This window comes from Psittacula echo, assembly GCF_963264785.1.
Source record: "Psittacula echo genome assembly, chromosome: 2".
Lineage (NCBI taxonomy): Eukaryota > Metazoa > Chordata > Aves > Psittaciformes > Psittacidae > Psittacula > Psittacula echo.
In genome coordinates this window covers 135,288,835-135,310,373 of record NC_137737.1, presented here as the reverse complement: position 1 = coordinate 135,310,373, position 21,539 = coordinate 135,288,835, and the positions used below count along the sequence as shown (strand labels likewise).

The 21,539-nt window shown below is 38.6% G+C and overlaps 1 protein-coding gene across 2 annotated transcripts in view; it reads left to right on the top strand.

Annotated features, from left to right (window-relative positions):
• Positions 1 to 21,539, top strand: part of RUNX1T1 (RUNX1 partner transcriptional co-repressor 1) — a 120,402-nt gene that overhangs the window by 78,463 nt on the left and 20,400 nt on the right. For both annotated transcript variants that reach the window (XM_080639343.1, XM_080639342.1), the window contains exons 5-8: positions 3,205 to 3,386; positions 10,209 to 10,459; positions 11,727 to 11,812; positions 12,457 to 12,658. In XM_080639343.1, the coding sequence (XP_080495469.1) occupies positions 3,205 to 3,386; positions 10,209 to 10,459; positions 11,727 to 11,812; positions 12,457 to 12,658 (721 nt within the window). The remainder of the gene's footprint in view (positions 1 to 3,204; positions 3,387 to 10,208; positions 10,460 to 11,726; positions 11,813 to 12,456; positions 12,659 to 21,539) is intronic.

Below are 21,539 nucleotides of genomic sequence, written 5' to 3'. Positions count from 1 at the left end.
ATATGTATTTATTGTAGAGCAAAGCAATCTGGGATTAAATTTATCTAAGACAGTGCCTTAGAGACTGTGCTAACATGGCAGTATTGCTTCCCAGTACCTGAGCTAGGATTTTGGCCGTGTCGTGCAGCATTACCATGGCAAGAGAGAGACTCCTGGGCCCTGTAGACCCTTCTGTCCCAAGTACTTTTCTTCAAGCCAGACCTGTTTTCTGTTCTCCGCTTTGCCTCTGATCTGTTACCTGATCATAGGCAAGTCACTCAAACCTTCTTGAAACCTTTTGCATGCTGTATATCCTGTCTGGTCTAGATCCACTCCAGATTGCTAGGTCTACCAAATGCTGTGTTGCAGTCGGAGGCCAATATTTGTGCTTCCATAGTAAAAATTCTGGGAAAGAAGCTACTCTTCACCATGTGTTTGTACGGTGCCTCACGCCAGGGAGCACTGATCTATTACAGATAATAAATAGTCATCAAATCACTTATCTTTCTACCAGTTCTGGTTCAGAGGAAGATAAGATCATTCACCTGCAGAACCCTTCATTGGCTGGGAGCCTTTTTGTGCACATTTTCTGTATTAATATCAAGCAGGATTTAGTCTATTAAATTTAAGTGGTACATGGTGTACATGTTCAGTACTGCCAATGCTCTGTTCTTCAATAAACGTGCTGTACATATTTGTTGTAAACATCAGTAGGAATATATGATTTGATGATGTTGAGTTACTCAGGTTCTCTGAGCAGAAATTTGTCGCAATTTTTTTAAAAATACATCTGTAAATAGTTTATTTAAACTTGCAATTATAAAAACTTGCATCGAAGCCTAATTGTACTAATGAAGCCTTTTTAATTTAAATTATAATACTGAAATAGTTCTGTTGCTGAAGCTTCAAAGAAAGTAGGAACATCGAACAATGGAACATTATTAATTAATTACCTGGAGTGAGCACTGAAATGATAAAACTGCCTTTTGGAGCTGCAGCTTCTTTTGCAGGTGCAGAGATAATGTTTTCTTTTCTTGTTAGAACAGGTCATTTCAAAGTGGAAAACAGGTCTGGATAAAAACCACTTTCTCCTCTTCCTGTGTATGATTATGAAATTAATGGAGGAGGCTAAGACACTACCAATCCAAAACAAGAGTAGGGACACATTCCAGACACTGGCATGCAACATTTTAGAGATCTGTAAGCCAGTAATATCATGTTTGTTTGCAGACTGTGTTTTTCTAACATAAATGTATCTGGCTTCTGGTTGAAAACTGGTTTGTATCTTTCACATGTACAGATGTAGAAGTCTGCCTAGAGGCCACAACAGTGATGAAAATGTGCTGGTTTTTTCCTTTGTCACTCAGCTGCAAAGTGAGGACTTCACAATTCTACCTCACAGGCATGCTGAGATGTGATGATACAACTTCCAGCTATACACCGCTACTAAAATCCTAGCTCTGATCCCATTATTTCCCCAGAAACTTATTTGTAAATATAATTAAACTTCTCCAATCTTTTTCTTCCATGAGGCAGTTCAAGTAGTTGGGTGTCTTGACTTAGATTCTTTGTGAGCTTTTAAAAAACAACAACAAATTTAAAACAAGTGACAAACCATGTTCACAAAAGTACTCAATTAAAACAAGTGAAAAACCATGTTCACAAAAGTACTCAATTAAAACAAGTGAAAAACCATGTTCACAAAAGTACTCAAAACAAATGAAAAACCATGTTCACAAAAGTACTCAACTTCTCTCTGTTATGTGGTAGCCATGGACAAAAATGTGACAGAGCCAAAAGAAGGTATTTCTTTGGTACTTTCACAAAATATTTGTGTTCTGTGGAGGTTTGAAAAGACTTAATGTTCCACAACCATCTGTCTTCCCATCCTGACATGAATAAGTGATAGCAATTGCTGCTGGTTTTTTTTTCCTCTGTTGAAAGGTTCATATGTACTGGCCCTATTCTGAAATTTTTTATTGCATAGTGGATCCTGTAGTAGAGCAGCAGGTGCTGGAGCACTTGCCATTTGTATAATGCAAAGTAATTTACCAAGATCATGTGCTCAAAACTTGCCAGAACATCTGGGGTTTTGTGCTTGGTTCCCTGCACATTAGTTTCAGAACTTTTTTGACTTAAGAAATATTTTCCTATGGGAATTATTTCAAAAGCAGAGGGGGGACCATTGGAGTTCTTTGTCATATCTCTAGTTACTAAAGGTCATGAAATTTAATCCAATACTTGAAGACCCTCAGGCAACAAGCCATTGTGCACTAGGCATGGAACAAAAGAGGTCAGGGCACATCCCCTTATGGTCCAAGTAAGTAGGTCAGAAATTACTGGACTATCTTAGTATTGATGTATGTGTGTGCTGGCAAGAAAGGAAGATGTTTCCTAGGACGTGCATCTGTCCACGCTGAGGTGAAGGACATACAGTTCCACCTTGGTTCCAGTCTAGCATGAAGTATGACTAAGGATGACCCCAGTAGATTGGCAGATTTTGCCACCCAGGAATCAATGAGTGTTTTCAATTCTCTGTGTCTGAGTCCTGGTACACTCCAGCTCCTGACGCAAGTCCCACTGGGGCCTGGAGGGGAAGGTTAAAAATACAAGCTACATCTTGCTAAGAGGAGGGTCATAGCCCTCCGGGTGATTAACTGGAGCTTGGAATGTGAGATTTTGTTGTAATCTGTATCTTAATGTTTAACTGCAAGTGTAATGGGAAAACTGAGAGCAATCCCGTACACCCCAAGGCCCCTGAAGGATAGTGACTGAGGCAACTTACAGAGCTACAGGTCCTATGGTTTCAAATGATTTCAAAGTACTAACTGCAGTCTGAATAGGAAACAAATATTGAAGAAGGTTTGTTACTTGTTGAAAACTGCTGCTTCATACGAACTCAGGTTTTGGGTTGTAAGAAAGGGGATCAAATCTGCCAGGGCAGCACTTCTTACCTTTTTAAAGATGTAGAACTCAGACCTGGTTTTCTCATAGTATTTAGTTTTATTTTCCATTTTCAGTAAACTCCCGTCCTTCCATGCATGCTTACCATAGCCGTGACCTGAGCCCATAAGGAGGCTGCTTGCCTAATCACAAATCTACCTGGAGGATGGTTGCAACAGCTTCATCTCAGAGCAGGCTTTTCTTTGATTTCCTATTTTTTTATTCCATCTCTGTTGAAACTGCCTGCAAGCTACGCTCTTAATGTGTGCCATGCTCTTCTAGGCCAATCTGCCCCTGCTGCAGCGGGAGCTGCTGCACTGTGCAAGGCTAGCCAAGCAGAACCCAGCCCAGTACCTCGCCCAGCACGAACAGCTGCTTCTGGATGCCAGCACCACCTCACCTGTTGACTCCTCAGAGCTGCTTCTCGATGTGAACGAAAACGGGAAGAGGCGAACTCCAGACAGGTGAGCACCGCTGTGCCTTTCACACCCTGCTCTTTGTGTATGTGTGGATAGAATCACAATTGGGTTGAAAGGGACCTTTCTTTAAAAGTCAACCTGTCCAATTTCCCTGCAGTAAGCAGGGACATCTTCAACTAGATTGGGTTGCTCAGAGCCATATCCAGCCTGCCTTGAATGTTTTCAGGAATGGGGCATCCACCAGCTCTCTAGGCAACCTGTGCCAGTGTTTCATCACCCTTGTTGTAAAAAATTTGTTCCTTATATCTAGTCTGAACCTACCCTCTTTTAGTTTAAAACCATTATCCCTTGTCCTGTTGTATATGTACATTTATATACAGACATACATACATACATGCATATATATATAATCACAGAATTGTTTAAGTTGTAAAAGACCTTTAAGATCATTGATTCGAACTGTTAGCCCAGCACTGCCATGTCCCTTAGCGCCACATCTACACATCTTGTAAATACCTCAAGATGGTGACACAACCACTTCCCTGGACAGCCTGTTAGTGAAGAAACCCTTTCAATGAAGAAATTTACATGTACATATATATATATGGGTATATAAATGCAATATATGCACACACTGATTCAGGCAGCAAAATCACCTGAGGACACACTCTGGGGATATCCACACAGAAGCAATACTGGCCAGCCAGCACCCTGCTATGTTATGAATAGTATTTCTGTGCAACTTAAAGTCTTGAGCAGCAGATCCATACAAGTCCTTTGTATTTGAGGTTTTGTTAGTATGGGGAGAGTGGCTAGGCACTCTCTATTGGGAGTACAAGGCAAGCTCCAGAGTGCAGTCAGGGCGTTGACTCCTTCTGCTGTGCCATGTTCCCATGTCCATGTATCCAATATTGCATTTCTTCCAAACTGGAGAAATGTTCACCAAAATCTGTTTTTTTGTTGAGCTGAGATAGAGTCCATGCAGAAACAGGGCAAGCAAGTGTGTGTGTTTGAAGCACAGTACCTTTAGGGATGTGGAACAGGTTTTCTTATTTGAATAAAGTTCTTTGTTTAGTGTTGGAAGCAAATGACTCTGGTGGTTATTTATTTTTAACTGTCTTCACATAACAGAGTTAGACATTTGGCTAGCATAAACATTTTACCTTTGGGAGGCCCAAATACTGGATTTTTCTTAGTTTAGTTTGCCATAGATTTTATAGTGTGGAAAATTTTTATAATGCTATTCTGCCAAATGCCGCTACCTGCATGCCCAAGGCATGGCAAGTATCCTAGTTATCTTTTAAATTAAAAAGGCTTGCAATTTTGCACAGATGATATTTTTGTATAGGGACAGGCCAAGTAGCACAAAATGCAAGAGAAACAAAAGTCTTGAAAGCTCACAGTAAAACTTGGAGGTTCTCATAAGCAGAAGTGAACAGTAAAAATTAAAGCAACATAGCCATTAGATAGATAAAAATGTGAAAGTATTTGAAATTAGTTTGCTTTAGATTGTGTTCCAGGATAATCACTAGGGACCAGCAAGAAAATTAATATACCAGCTTCCCATACTCTGCTTGCCATACCAGCAGATAAGCTCTTTTCTGTGTGCTCTTTTCACCATTTTTCCCTGACAACTAGACCAAACTGAATCAGCCATTGGTGTTAACACAAACCTGCTAACTGTATGCAAGAAAGATGATTAATTTTTAGACTTATTCCATGTAGTGCCTTACTGTGTGCAGAAACATTTCCAACGCCGAAATCTAGCTCTCTGGGGCAGTTGTACAGCATAGCCTCAGTCTTTGCAGAATAGTATACCTAAATGTCTATTAAAAAGGCCTCTTAAAATTATCTTGTACATCTTGTGAATAACTTAAATATTAGCATGCTGTAGTCCAGTGTCAGTAGTCCAGTGCTTTTCCTACAAGTAGACAGAACACATTAAGTCATCACATAAGCCTTACAATGTGAGATCTTATTTGACAGAGATTACAGAGTTGAAGAGGGATGTGCCTTCCCGACAGCCCTAGCTCGCTTTTTTGTTAATAGAGTGGTATTACTTGCTTCTCCCATAAGGCCACAAAGGAAAACTGAGCAATTAAATATTTCCTTTGTTTTTCTTCTGTAACATTCTGGAATAACACCCCTTCCCCACTGAGACCTGGTTTGACAGTGCTGAACTTCGGTTATTTTGTAGTAGGTATGGTGTCACCTATGGTGCCTTCAGTACTGGTGGCATGGGAGAGGATGGGTGGTGCAGATATAGAGTTGTATAAGAACTTAGTAATGAAAAGACCCCTTATTAGTCTTATAAAAAGGACATAGGAGTAGCCCATAAGGGGACTGGCAGATCAGAAGAATATTGGATGTTAAAGTCAGCCTTCATCTTTTAATTGAAACTGAGCCCTAGAGCTAGAGAGATTTAACTCTGGTTTATGGATTTTGTCCTTGGTGTTTCAAGTTTGTTTTTGAGTTAAACATGTAGGTGCTCTTGAAACTTCGAAGTCTTAGCTTATGAGGAAGTGCCTTTGGCTTCACAACTAAAGTCTCTCTGGGGCTCCATCCAGCTGAGGGAGTCTTCAGTTCCTCTCCCCTTTGGCTTCACAACTGAAGTTTAACTTCCAGTGTTGTGGGTAAGACCCTGTGTTTGAATTCCCAAGGTCCAGACATGGGGCTGTATTGCAGGGTGTCCCACTGGCCAGCACCTTCTAAGGGGCCAGAGCTGTCAGCCAGCCGCCTCTCTTGATTGCTGCTTGAAATCAGACTCCTTAGTTCTGGGGAAGAGGCATGTAAAAAAAAGAAAATCTAAACAAAAAACAACTTTCTTTTTTGGATCTGGACATGTTTTGCTGTGACAAAAGACTGGACTGCTCAGCTCACCAATTGGAATTGTGCCTTGAGATTAAAAAATAAGGGTTTTTTTGCAGTACCAAACAATTCTGTCTCTGGTTATTTGTACCCAGTTCTCCACTGACTATGATTAAAGCTATACAGAAAAACATAAACCCCTACGTTAGTTTTGGTGGAACTAAGTTTGGTGGAGTAGTCTTGTGTATCCAGAAACACTTGTGCAACAGATTTAGGAAAAAGACAAGATCTCATTGGAAAGATTCTTAAATTTACTGAATGGGAGTTTACATACCTTTTAATTTGGATAATGTAAGTAAATCAACCACAGAAAACTGTCCTCAGAGTCAAAGCATGCCTAGACTGAGTATTGAAACCAAATACTTGTCTGCCTTTATGCTCATTACGCTATTAATTATTTTAATTGTTTACAGAGGAACAGAAGGAAACATCTGGAAATATATATACCTTTTGTTAGATATGTAGTTTTCAAATATACTAATAAAAATACAGTGGAAGATAAGAGGCATGCTTTGCAAGGAGAGTTTGCTGTGACTTTGTGGCTAGAATATGAAGAAATATTACTAAAAGGCAACATCTTTCCAGGGGAACTCGAGGCAGTCGGAATAATTTCTTTTTTTTGAGATATGTCTCTCACTAAATTAAATTGTGGTGTCTTTTTCACTTCTCAAGGGATATGGTGTATGCACGCATGCATTGTATATAATGTGTATGTGCTATTATCTATATCACATATATATATCATATATATCACATATATCAAATATAGACATGTGTATGATACATTTAGTATTTCGTAGAAATGTATATACACACGTTCTTCCATATTTACAGTTTTCTTTTGGGCATGGGTAACTGCATACCATTGATTCCAATAGAGGTGAAAATACAGTAAAGAATTAGGCAAAGGAAGTGGAACCTGTGTGTTGCACATAACCACATCCACCTTGTAATTTTTTGTCAAAGAAAATCCACATGCAAGAATTCTTTTCTGCTTATAATTTCCATCCCTTTTTTGCATATGCATTTTCCAATTCTGTTTATTTATCTACATATCCAAGTCTACTGTATGTGAGGTTTTATAGAGCAGTCTGACAGCAGAGCTTCATGTTTTACTGAATGTTTTCTTGGTGCATATGGTCTGACATGGATGAGCAGCCACGGTGAGATTTTGGAGTCTATTAAACTAGCTCATTAAAAAGATCAATCTGTTTCTGTAATAACACTGGGAACCATCAGTCACTGCAAGAGAGAAAAACTGACACCTGAGGAGACAACACATTTTGGTAATTTGTTCATGACATGTCATGAACAAAGTGTTCACTATATTTTGTTTACAACTTTTGGAGTTTACCTTCTACTGTAGTAAAGCACAAGAACTTGGACCAATGTGAGTTTTTGTTTGGTGAATGAATGCTTGGTTATAAATAGCATGATTTAAAATACATTAACCACAAAAGACTTTTTGCTAATTAGTCATCCCTTGAGCTTGCTGGAAAGGGCTGTATGTGTGTCATACCACAGTGACTCTACATTTATGACAGCTGCCTGTAAAGTGAATATAGGACTGCAAAAAAATCTGTTAGAGTAGCTCTAATTTTGAGTGAGAAGAAAACAAAAATGGTCATGATTGTTCTGTGAGAAAGTACTGCTGTGCTTGCTGTACCCTTGACACCCCTGATAAGGAATTTATGTTGAAGGTACTTGGGAACAGAGACTGACTTTGATAGTTCTGTTAGGTGAATCTTACAGCTGTGCTCCTTGTAAGCCATGTGTATTTATGAGAAATTTTAAAAGAATTTTCCTAATATGAACTATTAGCAAGGAATATTAATATTTTCTGTAACACCGTAGTATAAACAAAATAAGTTTATCACTTCTTTCGTCATCAAAACTGTAGGTAGGAGTACAGTCTAAATCAAAGCATCTCACACAAATAGCTTTCTCTCCTTCTTGCAAGCTGACTTAGGTGTAATTTGAAATTGGTGTAATACTTAAGTTTCTCAGCCAAGGCAGTTTTGCATGGTCAGATTTCTTACTGAGAAAATTATCCATAAATTGCAATAATTTAAAACTGAAATGATAATGTACAAACAACATAAGGTCTGTTAAATGGGTACAGACTAATGACCAGTATCTATTTTGCTATCTTTAATCTGAGTGAATCATGGCTCTAAGTAAAATAACCCCTTGCATGTTTATATCTGAGGGACCCCAACTTCATCATAAGGCCAATTTTCCAGAGGATAGTGTCCATTTATGTGTGCACATTAAGGAAAATGTGACCAACAGGAGCGAGAAAAATTAAAACAAGAAAATGTGTCAGGCTTCCTTACACATTCAGTGTTATTTCATCTCTACAGCTTATTGTTGCTTTGCAAAATCAGACGGATCAGATAAAAATCAGATTAAATCAGATTAAAATTGTGGTGGTTTTGGATTTGGAACTAGTACACACATGAGTCTCCCAGTTGCTGTGAAACAGGAGTGCTTTCCTCAGGCACCTGGGGAAATGATGCTGTCCCAGGGGGGTGAGAAGCAGAACAGTAGGTTGAGTTCAGGGCACCTGAATTATGTCACTCTTCAGTTTTTGTCACTGTATTCAGGATATTCAGATATAGTAAATTTGCCAACGATTCCTGTTCTGATGAGACTTTGGAAGTTAATGCCTGTTAATATCTTTTATGTAGCCAGAAACACAAAATTACTGAAGGTACAGTCTTCATTTGGTATTCTGCTATGTTTTTTATTTAGTCTGTGCAGAAAATATAAGAACAAATTGTAGAATTAAGGTTTTAACACCCAGAAAAGACCTGACAGCTGTTACCCAGCATGACAGCAAAAAAAGGAATTTCATTCAGGTAAATGCGTTTTCAATGGTAATGTTAATTTTTATGTTAGTTAAACTCAGGGCTCTAGACAAAAATGGATATGCTGGTGTGTTGTCCAAGCTAATGCATTGTATTCTAGTTAAGGTAATTAAATTCAAAGCATTCCTAAGAAAACCACAGAAGTGCCTGTACAGTAAGTTGCAAATATATGCATTTGTATGAAAATAGATTATTTAAACATCTTAACCTTAGAGCAGAAAAGGAAAACTGGATTCCTACTGGCCACATTTTTCTGGGTTGCTTTTCGTACATTGAGTGATCAAAAAAGAAAAGGTCAATAAAATTATTTAATTACATACAGTTTCCCACCACCCCCCTCATCCCCCCCATCCCCATTTTAGACATCATTCTAATGGTAATACTGAAGAACTTTCGCAAATGAATAGCTTGGCTTGTACATGAAGGAAAATCCATTCTTTGCTAGCATAATATTTTGCAATTGAAAGATCTGAACATTGAGCTTGAGTAGATATGTGCAAGGAAAACATCAGCAACTGTATGCAACTTGTCTTGGAGAGCCATCAAAAACATCACTAGCCATTGGGAGTTATTGCAAGCAGTTCCATTGTGCCAAATGTCATTAAAAATCTATGCTGGTCCTCAGGTTTTCCTGATTAGGAGTTTTCACAGCCATTCTGTGTTTGCTTTGGAACAAGGTAGATACTTGAACAAAGTATGTCTTTTATGTCTCTGCTCAGAATTAGAACTAATCACTATATGCTGTAGGACTACTGAAAGTAGAGATTTCTCAGCCTCTAGCTTCATGTTTCAGTTGATTGTTTCAGCTCTTCAATTATATGTGTATCCATCCCATCAGCTGGTGATTTCAGTGAAGGCTGCTCGCCCTCCAGCCAAGCTCTTCAAGCCACTCCACTGGAAGGCTCACACTGCTAGTATTTCTCAAATTACACAGATAGTTAGAGAAGGTGAATGTGTCCTGTGTATACTTTGAATGAGCAGCAGTATGAAATGTTCTGCAACGCACACACATGGAGCAAAGTGAAAGAACAAGCTTTAGTTCCTGAAGCTGCATATGTAGATAGGGGTGCATGTTCCTGAGCAGCTCTGCTCATGAAGTGAATTAACATTCCTTTGCTTTGTTTTTCAGAACCAAAGAAAATGGCTTTGACAGAGAGCCTTTGCACTCAGAGCATCCAAGCAAGCGGCCCTGCACTATTAGCCCAGGCCAGCGGTACAGTCCAAATAATGGTTTATCTTATCAGCCCAATGGTCTGCCTCATCCCACCCCACCTCCACCTCAGCATTATCGTTTGGATGATATGGCCATTGCCCACCACTACAGGGACTCATACAGACACCCCAACCACAGGGACCTCAGGGACAGAAACAGACCTATGGGTAAGGCATGTTGATTTTCTGTGTTGGGTTTTTGTTTTAGGTTTCTTTTTTCCTTGCAATCATATTCTGTATTGTGGACAGAGCTTTTTTCTTTTTTTTCTGGTTAAATAATACCTGCCATTCAGATGTAGCCTTTATAGCTGTTTGTCCATCTAGCTGCTTCTAATGGCCTTATTTCAAAGTTATATTTGTAAAAGTAGATTGAATTGTGTCTTCGCTACACTCTAGAGCAAGACAGAAGGAGGAGGAACTCTACTTTCACAGCCATGTAGATGACATGGACACTCAGGTGTCTGACAGGCAAGGATAGGTAGAGCCTTTTACATTTCTAATGCCAGATTTGTGACAATAATAACATTGATGTAGCTTGATTTCAGCTTAGACTAGAGGAAGGTTACTAGCCTTTAGAGAGTGTTATGTGTGTGACATCTCAAGAGAGCGGTGCAACATGGGGGTGTCTGCAGAGGATGCAAACGGCAGAAGCACCAACTACACACAGCAACACATTTTGGTTTACTGGGATGTCTGATTCTCTTGCATTTGCCTGGCTTGCTTAGCATCTGCACTTACTATTCTTCTTGGTTTTAAACAAAAATTCAATATACGAAGAACATTTACAAATATTCAGCATCTGTATATTGGAGGCTAAACAAAGAACAAGTGTCGGTTCCTCTTGAGTGTTGGTAATAAATACTGGCTTGGTTGTATCATGTTGTCAGCTGTTCTGATATATGTGCTACATTTTAACCACATGTTGTTTAAACATCTGTGAAGGGATGAACCCTTAATGGTGCTCTGTTGACATGGTAGTAATTACTGCATTTAGTGAAATAACACTGAGTTTATACTAATATTTTTCAACTCTGAAGAACAGCTAATATTCAGTACTCTGAGTTACCAAATAATTGCCTTGCTGACTTCTTCAAGTACTGCAAGTGAAAATTTCTATATTGTATTTTATGCTATGTATATATTAAAATAGTATATAATCAGAAACGCGTATGTCCATTCCTGAAAGGTCATCTTGCAACCTACAGAACCTGCAAAATTGAACACATTGAGTAAAACGGTAGCGTCTTGTGTTGGGATAAGTGCTAAAAAGAACTTAGAGCAAAGATTTTAAGCATCTATTTATTTTTGTAGTGACATTCCTGGTGCTAGACCGGGTAATATATGATATGTTTGTCTGATAGGCTCTTTTTTCTTTTTTTTTTTCCTTCCTAGAGGACTTCCAACATTGTAAATATGATTTGCTCCTTTTTGGCAGGGTTGCATGGCACACGTCAAGAAGAAATGATTGATCACAGGCTAACAGACAGAGAATGGGCAGAAGAGTGGAAACACCTTGACCATGTAAGGGCTGAATGTACTTCTATGTGTAATTGTCTGAAAGGAGCACTTCTAAGAAAGGATTTTTTTTTTTCTTTTAAAACAAATCTGAATTCCAGTGTGTGTTTTGAAAACGTTGATATTTAGATCAGAGGTCTCACTATTCCCCATTAGGTAGCTCATACCAGGCCTTGCTGTTAAGTGCTTCCTGCAGTACCCTAATTATTACAGGCTGCCAAATAGGGAATGGATTCTGCTCTATAAACCCTGGATCTGGGGCACATCGGATTTGTTCTTTGAATTTATTAGTTCTGGCATGACTTTTGGACCAGATCTCCTGGCCTCTCTGGTGCCATGTGACACTAGTGGTGGGACTACAGTCTGTTTAATCTTTTTCTCCCTGTCTTTGCCCTTTCCCTCAGAAATTCATACCTGTACAGTTTAGGATCACCATGAAAGGATTGCCATTCTTAAAACAAGACTGAAATTTTTCAGCTGTATTTGAGATAACAGGGGGATTATTGATATAACTCCTTCATTATTAAACCCCAGGCACTCAGCACGTTAGTTTTCTGTATTTCTCTGTCAATTTATGAATAAAGTATTCTTTTTTTCTTTTTTTTTTCTTTTTTTTTGTGTTTATCTGCTCCATCCATTGCTGCGAATAGCTGTTAAACTGTATAATGGACATGGTGGAAAAAACTAGGCGATCTCTCACTGTACTACGGAGATGTCAAGAAGCAGATCGTGAGGAGCTCAATTACTGGATACGGCGGTACAGTGATGCAGAAGATTTAAAAAAAGGTGGTAACAGCAGCAGTAGTCATTCCAGACAGCAGAGTCCAGTGAATCCAGATCCAGTTACATTAGGTACAGTATTCTCATTAAAATTGTTTACTGGTCCTCTTTCACCTCAGCTAAGTGCTAGATGAAATTCATATTGGTTCTTCTGATTCTTCTTGCAAGATAGCCAAGAAATATTCCTCTCTGCTGGCTACTGAATGAATTGGAGGTGGTATGCCCTAATAGTCACATTTATGTGTGGAATAGCTTGGGGGTTGGATGATGCTTGCTAATTTGCTTTCTATTCAGCAATGTCTGAGAGTGGTGGAGTGGGAGGACAAGCTATCACACAGGGATGGCAGAGCAGCAAGATGTGCACTGACTCTGTTCCTCCTATCTCCCTCTCTTGCTTGCTTGATTAAGGAAATCTGTAGGTGCTTCTGGATTGTTAACACTGCAAAACAAAGGGCTTTCACCTTCTCAAAGTAGGTGACTTAACTTGGAAGTTGTCTTTCTAAGGAGATGAAGGGAGATACAAAGATATGGGGGCTTCTTAGCTGTACTTGGCACTTCTGGGCTGTACTTGGTTTCCATGTAAGAAAGAAACAACATCTGGAATGCTCGCATGATCCTCCTAGGTCTGTGTCCACCACTGTAGCTCATGCAGGTGTGTCTGAGCTAGTTTGGGTACTGCTCGCTGTGTAGTTACACTGAGCCGCTCAAAGCTCAGCTGGAGCTGCAAAGCCCACTTACAAGGAGCAGACCAAGCAGATGGACTTTAGCCCTTGCAGACCTTCACAGTCACACTCACAACAATACCTCACGCAACTACTCCAAGATGACTCTGCTGTGTAAACCCAAGCTTTTATTTTGTGGGCTTTCTGTAATTTATTATGTTGGCCTGCTTATTCCTCATCCCCTCACTTTTATGGCAGATGTGGTAAAGAAACACATCTTATTTATGCACTGTTGTTGTTATCTGCTCTTCTGAAGAAAACAGAAAGTGGATTACTTGTGTAATATTTATCTTAAAAAACAAAAAAGTTGTCCATATTGAATGTCATCTGCTCAAAATCATCATAAACTGTGGTCATTAGTAGAATTGCTTGTGTGCTCTTTTGGAACTATACAGCTTTAAATAAAGCTGTTTTCCTTTTGCCCTTAAGAAGAACTTATTAAATCTAAAACTTACTTAAGTGCAAATAGAAATTGAGAAAAACAAACCCAATGCCCTCTCTAACCTCCTCTTGGTAAATCTCTAGAGTATTATTGTAATATTTAGTGCCTCTTGATAACAGCCAAACCTTTTTGTGTGTGTGTGTGTGTCAAATGATCTGAGCCAATAGCTCTATAAATTAGCTTCAGTCAATGAAAGGAAGGGTTATGGAAATGCTGTTCCCAAGTTCACTAATAAGTCTAGTCCCAAGAGGAGCCCTTCTCAGAAAGAAGCATTCAGGTAATGGGTTGTATGAATAGTGTTAAATGTAATGTAAAGAAAGACTCATAAATATGGCATCTGAAATGTCGATCACATCTGCAGCTTCGGGAAGAGCACTTGTCAGGAAGCCCCTAGAGCAAAAGCAGTGGTACCCTTCTCTAGTAGAGCTATGATGCAAAAAGAGCTAGGCCGCAGTGCTCGTATCTACAGTTAGTACATAAAAGAAATGAAAGGAAACTGAGTTTTTGTCATTTTTCCAACAAAATGGAACTCAAGACTTTAATCAAAACTTTATAAATAAGAGTACAGTCCAAGAAAAATAGTGATAACTTCAACAGCAGAGGCAGCAAAAGATAAAATGAAGATCAAACATACAGTTATGTCCCTATATTGCCATTTTGTTTGCGTATTTGTCAAAATGAATTCTTGGAAACAGCAAAGTCTGTTTGCCTCAAAAGACTTTATATGGCCCAGCCTTCAGCATCGAACACACCAGTCACCTCTGCAGTACTATGGGTACAATTGATCTGGTTGGAATGAGTCCATTCCAAATTTAACATGTCCATTTTGGTTATTTGGCTTTAAAAACTAGTTCTGAGACTCATGGACATGAAGCTTGGATTGCTTCAGTGATGTAGGATCCATCTCAATTGTAGATATCAATAACAAGTGCTTTTATGTCTTGACATGTCAGGCAGAAAATACTTCAGAGTCTATGGGAAGGTAGTCCTTGAATTTCCTCAAACCAGGTTGTAATCTAGTTAACAAAATGAAAACTCCTAACATTCAGAGGTATAATAAAATTGAAGCAGTGTCTGTGAGCCTTGAGACACTGCTCTGTTTAGGGCTTTTTATTTTAGTTTTGAAGTGAGATGGAGGGGGTTGAAAAATTCTTCCAGTATTTTAATTAAGGTGCCACAACATGTAAATATTGTTTTTTTGCTGCAAGGTTTCTAAATGTCAGTGATTCCCTTTTGTACTTTTTTTTTAAGGAGGTAATCCACTCTTTAAACCCATCTTGTCATCTCCACTAGCAAGAGGAAAAAACCAAAAGTGGGCCATATGGCTACATTGTGCCTTTGTTTTTTTTTCTTTACAATTAAAATATCATCACTGAAGTGATAAGTTCTCACTATAAACATTACACCATGGTCTTCATAGATAGCTCTCACTGAAAAAAATCTTAGCTGAAATTTAGCATAGATATTGAGTCCAAAAGAAATTGAAGAAAATTCTGGTTGTCGTCTGACAAAGATTTTTGTGGTTCTTTTAATTTGACATCCTTGTAAATCACATTGAGCTTGACAGTTTGCAGCATCTGATCGATATTTTTCTCTTGGTATTTTTAATTAAGAAATCAAATGAAATATTTGATCATTCATTTTAATGCAGTGAAATCCAATACACACATTAGCCAGCTACAACAGGTTACAAGCTCTCATTATTCTCCAAGAGTGTGTTGAAAGTAAGATGGGTCCATTCTTTTCAGTCTGAATAATACATGTTTATGAAAATCAAAAAAATGACTCAGACTTTATATATATTCACCTGATGAACTTTGATGGTCTATGAAGTGAATAATACATCACCCAGCTCCTCCATTTCTGCTGAAGAATTTCAGTACTACATACTGCAGCAGGACTGCAACTTTCACCCTAATAGTGAATAATCACACGTATCAGACATTGTATACTGAAATACACACAGATAAATTAAAGATGAGGGTTCTTCAACATTGTGGGTTATAAACAAGATCTATAACCGTATTGAGTGCAGCTGTGGCTCTAGATAAGTGGTGTAGACACACATCAGAAGGTCTGCAGTGATGCTGATATTTTGTGTTTGTTGAATTGGTTTGAATGGAAATCTAACAAAATAGAGCTTGAAATCTCCAACTGAAGAGTGCCAATACCTGCACTATTTTCCCTAGGAAGCCAGGATTATCAGAAGTGTATGAATTTATCAAAAAAATACAGTTTGGCCATTTCTTAATACATTTTAAAGTGTTAACCCTTTCAGAGGCAGTTTATATTGTATTAAAGGTTGTTCACCCTCATACTTTAGTGTTAACCAAGGCATTCTTGTCAATACATGTCTAGTTATGCTGCGATTATAAAATCTTTACCTTTTACAGATAATTAGCATTGCTGTGATATGCATAGTATTCTCAACATGAGATAATGGGAATGCTGTGAATACCACAATAACATTTGTAACTTGTAATTCAAGAATATAAGACCTCTGTAATACTGGTCACTGATGATACTAAGTATTGTTCTTAATCCACTTGCTTCAGAGGAGGTTTGGGCTGGATTGTGGTGTACTGAATTGCATGCTGTTAAAGCTACGGCTGCAGAAACATTGTGTGTTTGTATTCTCGGTACTTGGTTTTGACTTGATCTTGGTTGAGGATGATTCAGTAATGCAATACCTGTATGGTTTTCATTTTCTCATTCTTTTAAAATGAGAACACAACTGTATTTTTATCACAATTTCCCATGTGGTCAGTGTGTTGTAGTAGCCACAAAAAGGTATTAAAGGGCAAAGAAGGGCAGAGATGCATATAAAAATACTTGAAACTCATGCCCCCCAACAAGGTTAGCAAGGTAGTCTCATTCAGTATTAACGCTCCTTGGAATTTGTATCTTTTATGTGTGTGTGTATATATAAATATAAATAAATATATACACACACACACATATCTGTCTCATTAATTGGAGTGGCACACTTGTGAGCTTGACTGTGAGAAACAAGGCAATGAATATTTGATGTTTGTTGCTCTGAGATATTTCTTGTTTGTTGTCTGTGTCCCACCAATGTTGTTACATTTGTTATAGGGTAGAATGAAGCAAAACTTGCTTATGAAATATGAAAAGTACTGATATACATAGGAAAGCATATATTTCATATATGAAATAATCTCTAGTTCAGTGCTGCAGCTTTTATTATTTTTGAGCCCTGATGTTCACTATGGCATATAAGGTATTGTTGTCACTGCCAGTATTTTCATAAATACCATAAATTCTAAAAGATCCTCAAAAGATCAGATGTTCATCTCTATTTCTTAATATTTAGTTATTATAGACTTGGATGTCATTGTCCAATGATAAAAACCTCCATTCTTTTGTATTGTCAACCTATCTTCTGTTTCTTCTTTCCAAATATGGATTAGGCTTTTTGACAGTTTTGAATACAGCTTTCCCTTTTAAGTCTTTCTATTCTGTTTTCTTCAGTCCTTATTATCTTGTGAGAGTTCATATCCTTTATTTGGTCCTAGTTTTTCATCTCAGTTTCACTTCCCAGATCCGTATTTATTTCTCCTCTTACAAGTCTCCATACCTCTTTCAGTACTTTCAGCACCTATTCTCTTTATATTAAAACACCAAAAATAACCAGTCTACAAGATATTTCTACTCATTAAACTCCAGAAACCTGGTGTTTAATTGATCAATTAACTATCGATGATCCTTATGGTTGAATGTGTTCTTGAAATAAATACACTGGGGCCCATGTGGAACCCAGCACCATATTTTCACAACAGGATTTTTTTTTTTTTGGTGGCTGTTTTCTTTCTTATATATATTTTTAAAAATAATACATTATGTTATTCCCTGCTGTTCAATAGCACGTGAGGGCTGAACCAGAGACCAATTTTTGTGCTTTTTCCTCATGTGTATTCTTGTGTTCCAGTCCAACAACTTTCTTGCTGAAAAGTTTGTTTCACATTAAAATAGAAAATTCCAAAACAGTTTTGATTTCAAAATCTGTTTTATTTTTACTTCATTTAAGTTCTTCACAGACAAGTACTGGTTACTGTCATGTATATGGGCCTTTTATTTTCCTTGTTGAGCTTTTTCATCTGGTTCAGTAGGAGCCAGACTGATTACCAACAAGTGCTTTCAAGTCATGCCTTGCCATGAATTTCGAGTCAGTTCAGTCGTGCACATCCCGTTGTTCTGTATAATAACATTCTTGCATTCTCACCATTAACAAACCTTTGTATTATGTTTGACATGTAAAGCCTTCTCTGATATCCTTTTCTTTATAAGTTGCTGTGTCACTTCAGATTATTCCTATTTTTGTCTGATTTCATCCTGTTTCCTTCCAGGCCAAATTTACTTTGACTTCTAGGCACTACAGTCAGTCAGTTAATATAATGAATTTTCCTCATTGTGGCTTCTTGCAGTTGGTTTAACATTTTGCATTTTAGGGACTTCACTCAATTAATGTTACATTTAGTTTGAGTTTGCCAGACATCCGAGTTAAAATTTTTTGTGGCTTAGTTTTAGTGAGTAAGTTCTGTGATTCTTAATCTGAAGGCCACCTTACCTTAAAAAATAATAGTCATGTAAGACTTTTATCCTCTGGTCATGTCCTGTAGTTTAGCCCCAAAAGAAGATTGTTTTCATGGACTCATCAACACTGACTAAACAATAGCCATGTTAATAATATTTTTTTGCTTGGAAAATATGGTTTTTATTATCTTCATAAATGCTTCTTGTCTTTTTTTTTTTTTTTTTTTGTGCACCATTCCAAACTATGGGAAAGACTCTCACAAGCTCTTGATTTAATTCTTCTTGCAGAGGATCTCATTCCTCATGTAAATAATTTGTGGTTGGAATAAGAGCTTGATTGATGTTTATGTTTTGGAAATTTTAACAATTAGCTGGCAATCTGGTCATTTATGTCATTGAATTCCATTTTTGGAAAGCCATGTGTACCAAAAAATTAGCTCCACATCTCTTTTATTTTTAACACGATGTGCCACAGTAAAGAGCTTAAATCAAGGTTATGATCCCCTTGCAGTGGATAGTATCTTAAATAACAGACAGGAAAGTCAGCACAAGGTACAAGACATGAATGCAGCAAACCTCTTGTTTTGCTGCATTTGGGGTCTGGTTGGGTCTTTTCCTGCAGGTAATGTCCAGAAAGCAAATTTTATGAGTGTTTTAATTTTTCGCCTTTAGTTTTCCTGAGCTTTTGAGTAATGTTTGCTGGTGCTGCCTCTATCCCTGACTGAACCGGCGCTGTGCCCACGAGTCTAAAAGCCTCCAAGGGATGAGAGAAGGGTACACAAGGACATTTGTTGTCTCCAGAACCATATGAGCCAGGTGGTACGGAGAATTTTTCCATTTTCAGCATCAGGTCTGAAGTCCTCTATGAAGTTGATTAAAGCAATGTAAATCGTTATCTGTTTTACAGAATCGTGCACACACACCCTTGTCATTTTATGCTTGAGAGGTGTGAAATTCTGCCTACAATTTTCATCCCATACTTTAGTGACAAACAGAAGAGCTGGGGAAATCCACTCAGCTGCCTGTCAGATGGGAAGATTCAGTCCACCCAGTTGATGTCTGCAGATTCACATGCTAGAAATAGCATCTGTGGAACGGTGCACAGGGATTGGGATTCCCTACTGTCCACATAGCTGAAACAGCCCCTGTCATTTTCACCTTTAATAGCTGTCTCCAATACTGTCATCTCTTAAATGTGTTCAAGTGTCTGTAGCTGTGGTGGGTTGACTCAGGCTAGATGCCAGATGCCCACCAAAGCCCACCACTCCCTTCTTCCTGAGCTCAGTTCAGTCCTGAATTTCTCTACCTCCTCCCCCATAGTGTTACAGGGGGACAGGAAATGGGGGTTGTGGTCAGTTCATCACAGGGTGTCTTTGTCACTCCTTCCTCCTCAGGGGAGGACTCCTCACACTCTTCCCCTTCTTCAGCATGGGGTCCCTCCCTCTGGAGACAGTCCATGAACTTCTCCAACATGGGTTCTTCACGGAGGCTGCAGTTCTTCATGAACTGCTCCAGCATGGATCCCTTCCATGGGATGCAGTCTTTCAGGAGCAGACTGCTCCAGCGTGGGTCTCCTGTAGCATCTCAAGTTCTGCCAGCAAACCTGCTCCAGCGTGGGCTTCCTATGGGATCACAACCTCCTTTGGGCATCCCTCTGCTCTGACCTGAGGTCCTCCACGGGCTGCAGGGAAATCTCTGCTTCAGTGCCTAAAGCACCTCCTCCCCTATTTCTTCGCTGCCCTTGGGGTCTGCAGAGCTGTTTCTCCCACATATTCTCACTCCTGTCTCTGGCTGTTGTTGCTCCTGTGCTGTAACTTTTTCCCCTTCTTAACTGTATTTATCCCAGAGGTGCTACCACCATCACTGATGGGCTCAGCCTTGGCCAGCAATGGGTCTGTCTTGGAGCCAGCTGCATTGGCTCTGTTGGACATAGGGGAAGGTTCTGGCAGCTTCTCACAGAAGCCACCCCTGTAGCCTCTCTGCTACCAAAACCTTGCCATGAAGAAACAATACAGTATCCTATCGTACATAAATAGTATTTCATGCATATGTATGCTGGTGTAAACAACCATTTGCAAAACCTAATGATTGAAACTTTTTCTTAAAAGTACTACTTTTTGACCAAGTTAGTGAATGATAACTTTAGGATACAAACCTGAATATATTTAGTGAAAATTATTATTCAAAGAATAACGTGCACTTCTGTTATGTTTCAAACTCAGACATCAAACAGGATGTTTAATTTCTAGCAACATCTCCAAGATTTAAACCTTATCTCTAATGTAATAATCAAGTATTTTAATGGTTGAATTCTGTCACACAGGCAGTAGTAATCATGGCAATGAACTTACCTTTATGTAGCTTTTGGTTGGTTGTTTTTTTTGTTTTCTATTTGTCCTCAATGACTTCGAAGAAATAGTTAATCAGGTTTTAAATTGTATTTGAAAGGAGCAGCTTTTTGTCTGCTGAGAACCTGCATGCTGAATTTCAGGCCAAAGTGAATTTTCTTTCTGTATTGTCTGATCTCGTGACTTTGAAGTCCATGTGGAGGGGATCTTACTGATTTCAGAGCTCTTAGGCTCAGGCCCAGAGGTTAAACCCTTTTAAAAAAGAGGAGGGGGAAAGAGCTGTCAAAATGTGATTGAAATATACAGGTGAATTACTGGCTTCAGCTCCAGTGAGGTTGTTTGGCAGCATATGTGTTTAGGGGCTTAACCTAAAGTTAAAGGTTCTGTTTTTCAAACTCATGCAGCTACAGTTGCCAACATGGGCTCAGATGAAGGAGAGCGTCACTCTGAACATAGAGAAACACCCTTTTCTTTTTATGTGGACATCTTGGCTTTTATCTCTGCCTGTCAGTAGCCATTCTGTTTTCACAGAGCAGAAGCACCAAACCCAGGCTGTTGCCCTCTTTCTTCTTTTCATAAATATAATGACAAAGGATGAAGCACATCACTCCCTCAGTTGGTCTCGCAAAGCCAGCCTTGAAAGCGTGGAAACTATTATATAGAGTTGACTTGAAATGCTGTAAAATAAAAATAAAGCAAACTAGTCTCAGCTTGGCTTAAGATGAGACACTTGAGTCCTCAGCACTGATCTGTCTATGTGACATTCATGAGCTATAGCCACAGGATCCATTTGTTTTGAGTAAAAATAAATTAATGGGATTTTTTTTTTTGTCTGAGCAATAAGGGAAGGGAAAAGGTATTTCTCTAAGCCTTGTTCTCAACAAGCA